This window comes from Gastrolobium bilobum, unplaced genomic scaffold (genome assembly GCF_033153095.1).
Source record: "Gastrolobium bilobum isolate Gb01-03AN ecotype WA unplaced genomic scaffold, APGP_CSIRO_Gbil_v1 utg3539, whole genome shotgun sequence".
NCBI classification, from domain to species: Eukaryota; Viridiplantae; Streptophyta; class Magnoliopsida; order Fabales; family Fabaceae; genus Gastrolobium; species Gastrolobium bilobum.
Window position 1 is genome coordinate 7,474 of NW_026897898.1, and position 7,267 is coordinate 14,740.

General features: G+C 36.8%; 1 protein-coding gene across 1 annotated transcript; it reads right to left on the reverse strand.

Moving 5' to 3' along the window:
• Window positions 1-4,381: 4,381 nt before the first annotated feature.
• Window positions 4,382-6,919, reverse strand: LOC133311275 (G-type lectin S-receptor-like serine/threonine-protein kinase LECRK3). Its single transcript, XM_061512297.1, has one exon. It carries the CDS (start codon window positions 6,917-6,919, stop codon window positions 4,538-4,540), a length of 2,382 nt encoding a protein of 793 aa, XP_061368281.1. The 3' UTR covers window positions 4,382-4,537.
• Between the last annotated feature and the right edge of the window lie 348 nt (window positions 6,920-7,267).

The window sequence follows — 7,267 nt, forward strand, 5'->3', positions numbered from 1 at the left end:
TGTTAATTGAACCAGCTCGAGACGGGAATGTTACAATTAGACCTTGGTAATCAATATGGTGGATTCATTTGTTGGAGTACTTGGCTATTCGGTACAGAAACTTTGTGCAGAAAGTCATAATTGACTATGTTCGACCTATAAATAGACTCTCAGTATGAATTGTTGAAACGTTTTTACTATTATATAATGTATCCCAAAAAAATTAAAATATTACTATTTTAATAAATAATTACGAATAGATTGTAATTTGAATATTATTTTTGAATTTATTGTAGTCATTTACGCCTAAATTAGGTGAGACTATTCACGCCTAAGTTAGGCGTGATTCCTAAGGCATTCACGCCTAAATTAGGCGTGACTCGTCTGGTGTTGACACGTGGCACAAAAAATTAATAGTTTAATCGTAAAACTTTATAAGGCCATAACTTTTGACTCGGGTATCCGAATGAGGTAATTTTTTTTTTTGATTCCACATAACTTTTCGAGATCTACGCAATGACATCTCATTTGATATATTTTATCTCTCACAAACACAATTCAAATTTGCAACAATGATACTATAAAGATGGCACGAAAGGGGATTAACTCATCTATAAATAAGATGACACCAAATTTCCTATTAAATACAAAACGCAATCAGTTCCTATTAAATACAAAACGCAATTGTAACATCCCCGTCTCGAGCCGATTCAATTAACATACATATGATACAAACAGAAACAGCGGAAGACTTAACTTACAAAAATATGAGCTAACTTTTTCTTTTTCTAACTTAATTCTTACTCGGCGTAAACGAAAATCGGGCAGAGTTTCCTCTATAAATCGGACAACTGGGGATTTTCCAATCCCACTCAGAAGCATTTCCTGATAAACAGTTTATACAACATATCAATTCAGAAATGCCAGATATCCAAATATAATCAAATACCCATACATGGGCGCATGCATAACATGGCTCCGTGCCACTAAATCTAACAGCATGCCATCAAAACATAAACCTATCTGAATACTACATCATCATATAACGTTCCTGAATACTCAAATGTACATGCATCAAACTGATAGACATGTACAAAACATATACAGGCCATATACAAAATAAAGGATCAATATCATGATCCATCAAATGCGAAAATACTAAAATACATCAAACACTCCAAAAAGGTAGTAGCCTACAGCCACTCAAAATCCGGTCTGTCAACTGCCTCAGCCACGTGTCGTGTCCCTGCCTAGTGAGGACTCACCGGAAATCTGGGCCCCTGAAAATGTGTCCCCAAAGAGGGGTGAGATTACAAATCTCAATAAGCTCCAGGTTTATAGAGAATTCTCCATACCCCTGGCTCACTTCTGCATGAAATTCAGATACAGAGTATACAAATACAACATATAACAGATATCATAACAGAACAGAGCATATATCCATATCATATCAGAGATGTGCCGTCATTCCCAAGGGAGGACCCCAAGCGGAAATCAACGCACGTGTTCCCGAGGGAGGACCCCAAAGCGGAACCAGACATATCAGAGGAGTACACCATCAGTCCCGAGGGAGGACCCCAAAGCGGACGTCCGGGTACTATACAATCAATGGCCAGAGATTGTTACAGAAATCATATTACAGAAGTCATATCAGAGCAAAACATATCATGTTATCAAATAACTCTATATGAATGCATCTATACAAAGCATCTAAATCACAGTCATACAGTCCAACCATAGTTCACTAACCATGGTGGAGCACTCAAGTAGGAAAAGACTCCTTAAACATAGAGCTTACCTCTTGAAGCTTTACCAATACGCTTACTTGTGGAACAAGTTACTTTTATCGCTTCAAGAGATTTCCGATCCTTCTCAATCCCTAGGCACACCTAGAGAATAATTTACAATGCATCAATAAAATGATGCAATACCATGATTATTTCATAAGCATACATTTTATCGCTTATTTTCCTTTCTTTATATTTTTGCCAATTCTATGCCAATACACAAGTCTAGACCTCTATACACCCGTTGGCGTTCTTTAATTTAATCAAGCATTTACTTAAGAATCTTTCACATAAATCATGTTATTTTTCTTTAAAAGTCGCGGGCGTACCCTTAGGGACTCAAGGTATTTTTCAACCATTTGTCAAAGCATTTCACTTCTTAGCTCATCCATTGGTATATTAAAATGCAACCCATTTTATTAGAATAAAATGTAACCAATATATATATATACCCCTAAACATCCTATAGTTCGCAACATAGAGCAAGTATTTGTAGGATTTTTTTCTAACTTTGGCATTTCCACCAATTAATCCATTTACACTACATTCCAACATATTTTACCTTTTCAAACATACAATAAAAATTTGCATGATGAACCCTATATAAGCCATGAAGGCCGAAACCTAGGGGAAAAGTGCACTAGGGCTTTTCAATTTTTTTATCACAAATTAATGCTTACTAAACACTATCATTCCTATACAACAACAATCCATCATAATTTTCACCTTCTAACATCAAATATTTCCCACTCAAAACATGCTCCAAATTTTCAAAACATAGATCACAAAATAATACCATAGAAATAAAGGTTTCTTACCTCTAATCACTTGTACAAAGCCTAGAGAATAACCTCCAAGCAAAGCTCCATCAAAAACCCACTTTTTCTCCTCCTATGAATAGTAATCCGAAAATAAGAGGAGGAATAACTCTTCACACACTCAACTATAGCTCAAATGGATAGGTGCAATGGATTCCTTGAGTGGTTCCTAATCAATTTCAAGTGGTGGGTCATAAGATTTGGTTGAGAATTCAAGAAGAAATCAACCAAACAAGCAAAACCCTAACCCCCCCCCCCCTTTTCCATGGCTGAAGCTCGGCCCTTCAAGAGAGAGAAGAAGAAATTTTTGCAATGAATAGTGATTCATTTAAGTGGCCAAGCTATTTAGGCACATGTGGCCCTTTTGTCGGATGTTTTTCTATCGCGTATTTCACTTAAATTTACCGGAAACTTAACTTAAAGCTACGGATATATTTTTATTTTTCTAAAGTTATTTAAATTAATTTTTATTTCCTAAGGAACAATATTCATAATTCACAGTATGGTTTTTGCACCGTTTTTAACGAAATGCACTGTGAACCACTAACTGTACTTTATTTAATTCTGAAACTTAACACTTATAAACTTATCATTTTCTTGGGCCTATATTGACTTGCTTGGCATATATTGGACTTTCTTATTCTTATTTTATCAATTATTTATTTCTGGACTCTACCGGTTGCTTAAACAGCAGTACAAAATACCCGGTAGAAACACTATTCACGAGATTTTCACGGAAAGTGCCAGACTATACAATTTTTCGTTCTGAACTCATATTTGTCATCAGAATTTTCAAATTATGTTCCTAAAATTATTTTGCTCATTTTAAGCTCTACCGGTTAATTCACAAAACTGTAAATTCTCCGGCAGAACGCACTGTTCATAACATAGTCATGATTACAGTCAAAATACTCGAAATCGCTCACTGAATCTAATTATGGCATTTAAATCCTTAAATTAAATCTCTAACTAAGATTTACCAGTTAGGGTCATTATAGCAATTAACTCCTATAACATTAAATTCAAAATTCAAATAACCTTCAGCAAATTTATTTGAATTGGCGACAATCTGTAACCAACTCATAAAATTATAACGTAATCAACTCCTATTAAATACAAAATGCAATCAACTTATTGGAGGTTATTTGAATTTTGAATTTAATGTTATAGTACCATTATTAGGCTTGAATGAGTGCAATATATTCGTAATTAGGTTCAAAACGGCAACTTATTCGTTTTTCTTATTAATAATAATTTTTTAAATTGTTTTTGGTAATACACTATATAATACAATTATTGCAAATTTGAATTGTGCTTGTGAGAGAAAAAATATATCAAATGAGATGTCATTGCGTAGATCTCGAAAAGTTATGTGGAATCAAAAAAAAAATTACCTCATTCGGATACTCGAGTCAAAAGTTATGGCTTTACAAAGTTTTACGGTTCGTAAGTTGATTTTTTTTTGTCACGTGTCAACATCAGATGATTCACGCCTAAATTAGGCGTGAATGCCTTGGGAGTCACGCCTAATTTAAGCGTGAATGAGTGCAATAGATCCGTAGATAGTTTCAAAACAGTTATGTATTCGTAATTATTTATTAAAATAGTAATTGTAGAGTTTCCTTTCATTTAAAGAGTATATGATAATTGAATAGGAGGAATAATTCGCCCTAAAAAAAATACTTTCAGGTTTATCCGAAGAATACCTGCCTCTGAGAGAAGTATTCTTGGTTTGTCCTATGCTTCCTCCATAAAATGATTCCAAATAAGACAACATCTTGAATGGCATAGAAACAATAATTATATTGGAGCATAAGGATATTCATTATGTAGAAAGTATACAATAAGAAATAAGTCATAACATGAAATTTGTGGAAAATTCGCTTGGGAAATGGTATACACAACCATGTCAGGGCTACCTTTTCTCCCCCAATTTTCTGGGCTGGATGGCAGTCAAGAAATTGAAGTGAAGGAAGAAGGCGATGGTGGGTTAGTAACTTCAACCAAACCTTGTAGCATTTGCATGACCTTTCCCATTGTTGGTCTCCTTTCATGATGCTCTTGAATGCACCAAATTGCTATCTTTACCCAATTCAGTAACCTGCCAATGTCAGCCAATGCCTCATGATCATTCTCCACTAGAGCATCTATTTTTTTTTCTATATAGCAATCATAAGCCCAATCTGTTAATATTGCTCTCTCTTCCTCCCCGGAGTCCATCAGCTGCACACTTTTTCTGCAGCAAATGATTTCCAACAACATGACACCAAAGCTGTAAACATCCACTTTAACAGGAACATACTTGAACCATTCAGGAGCCACATATCCTCGAGTTCCTCGGATCACGGTATTGGTTCTACTTTGGTCGGACAACAACAACTTGGCCAACCCAAAGTCAGAGATCTTTGCAGTGAAATGTTCATCTATGAGTATATTTTGAGGTTTAATATCGCAATGAATGATGGGAGTGTCACACTCTTCGTGTAAGTACACCAACCCTCTTGCAATATCCAATGCAAACTTAACCCTTAGATTCCAAATGGGTTTGGGTTGTCCAAATAGGATATTTGCAAGAGAACCATTGCTCATAAACTCGTAGACAATTAGCCTATGGAGTCCCGCGTCACAAAATCCAATCAATCGTACCAGATTTTTGTGGCAGGTTTTACCAATAGCACTTAACTCGGTCTTAAATTCCTTCTCTTGTTCTTGTGCCAATCTGTCCAATTTCTTGACGGCAACCACATTGTAAGACGCCGCTTCTAGTTTGCCTTTGTAAACAATGCCAAAGGAACCCCTGCCTAGTTCTTCCTTAAAATCCCATGTGGCTTCTTTCAATGCTTCATAAGTAAATGAATGTAAACTCGATTCCAAATTACTTGAAGCTTGGACAATCCTTCTGGGCTTCAAGAGAAGAATCAAAACAACAGTAGCCAGGAGTAGACTGTTGCTGACAACGGAGCCAATAAGTAAACCAAGAACTGGCTTAGCTGGATCTTCTTTCTTTGGGTTAGGACTATTGGCAGGACCAAGGTTACCCAAAGGAGCAATTCTTGTTTTCATAAGGACCAAGTGACTGCCACTGTTTGATCTTCCATTAGAGAGAGGCAATCTTTTTTTCCAACATGTTTGATCCCTAAAAATGGCAACAGCACACATGCAATCGTGCAAGCAAGATTGTTGGCAGTCCTGTTGAGAGGAAGGTTGTAACTTTTCATAATCTGATAGAGGCCAATCCACATATCTAAGAATAGTAATATTATATAGCTCTTCTGGCTGTGCTTGCGATCCTCCTCCTCCATCATTATCTGCTCCACAACCAAGTTTGAAATTGGGTTGGCATCCACCAAATTGATTACTAGGATCTATTAGCGAATACCCATCAGGACATTTGCAAGTAGGCCTCTGATTTTCCTTTGAGCAATAGCTATTATAGCCACAGCAACCGCTACCCATGTCATTAAATATTGCAATGCATATGTTATAAGGAACATACCTCAAAATTGTCCAGCCTTGTTCAGCACTGGAGCTCCTTGGATAAGCATAATGGGTGAAAACTCCATGGAAATCAAGTGTCGCTCTGTAGTAATACACATTAGGATCGAGAGTTATGTTAAACCATTGTTGACCTCGATGTTGTATTCTAGTCCCATTTGTTGTCTCTACATAAATATCCCCCGATTCATTGAATACTAATCGTGAAGCAGAGGCAGCGGCATCAATTTTATAATAAGAGTCATAACGAAAATCAGTAGGCCAAGCAAGGGGGCTCAGAAAGACATCACCATCCTGAAAATAAAGTTGGAACCTTCCTCTTGTGTAATTGGTCTCTGTGAATCGAGAAGTTAGCTTGCCATCTCTCTCCAGAGATTGGTCAGGCAACAACGTGTCTGTGGGATTCTTGAAACTTTCCCACACATTAGTAGAATTGTCGTTCAAGAGAACAAAGTTGCCAGTGTCAAGCATAGCTCCGTGGGAAACAAGGGCGTTTGGTTGTGCCGTCCATATGGATTTCCCGTTAGGAATTGTGAGCGTGAGCCCTTTTGATGTGAGCTGAATCTGTGATCCTGTTGGTGCTTTTACAACATCACCATCTGCTTTTGCATTCCAAACAACGGTCTTGTCGGGTGTTTTGTTATACCAGATGGAAACCATGAAGAGGTTTGTACTTGTGTCGTTAAGCTGGCGAAACCCGAAACCAAAGTCACCCGAAGGTGATAGCCACGCATCATTATCATGAGTGGTGAGTGTTGAACTCAGATTAACGTTTGCAAAAACTAACAAAACTTGAAGAAAGACAAGTGTAAGAAGAATAAGAGGCGTTACGGCAGCCATGGATTCCTTGGGAAGCGCGGCTGCTGCTACTCAAGTTTGGGAAATGCCCTTTTATATATATTTTACTAACAATAAGAAGAAGAATGGATAACATGTTTGATAATTATGACTAGTTATTTGTTGATCAGTGGCAATTGAACAGGACATGAAACTTGGAAGATGAGGAGTGGGTGATGAAGATCCACTTATATATATAATACAAATATCATGTTGCCGGTCAAAAATGCTTGGCAGAATCCAGATATTTCTCCATGCTAACAGTAAATCGTGACTTATATGTGGGAATGGGTTGACATTTCAACCTACAATAATTTCATATGCAAGGAGTATGGAAATAATTTGTTATTG

What these genes read in the sequence shown, in the direction of transcription:
- LOC133311275 (XM_061512297.1), bottom strand. Translation starts at nt 6,919, where the DNA reads ATGGCTGCCGTAACGCCTCTTATTCTTCTTACACTTGTCTTTCTTCAA.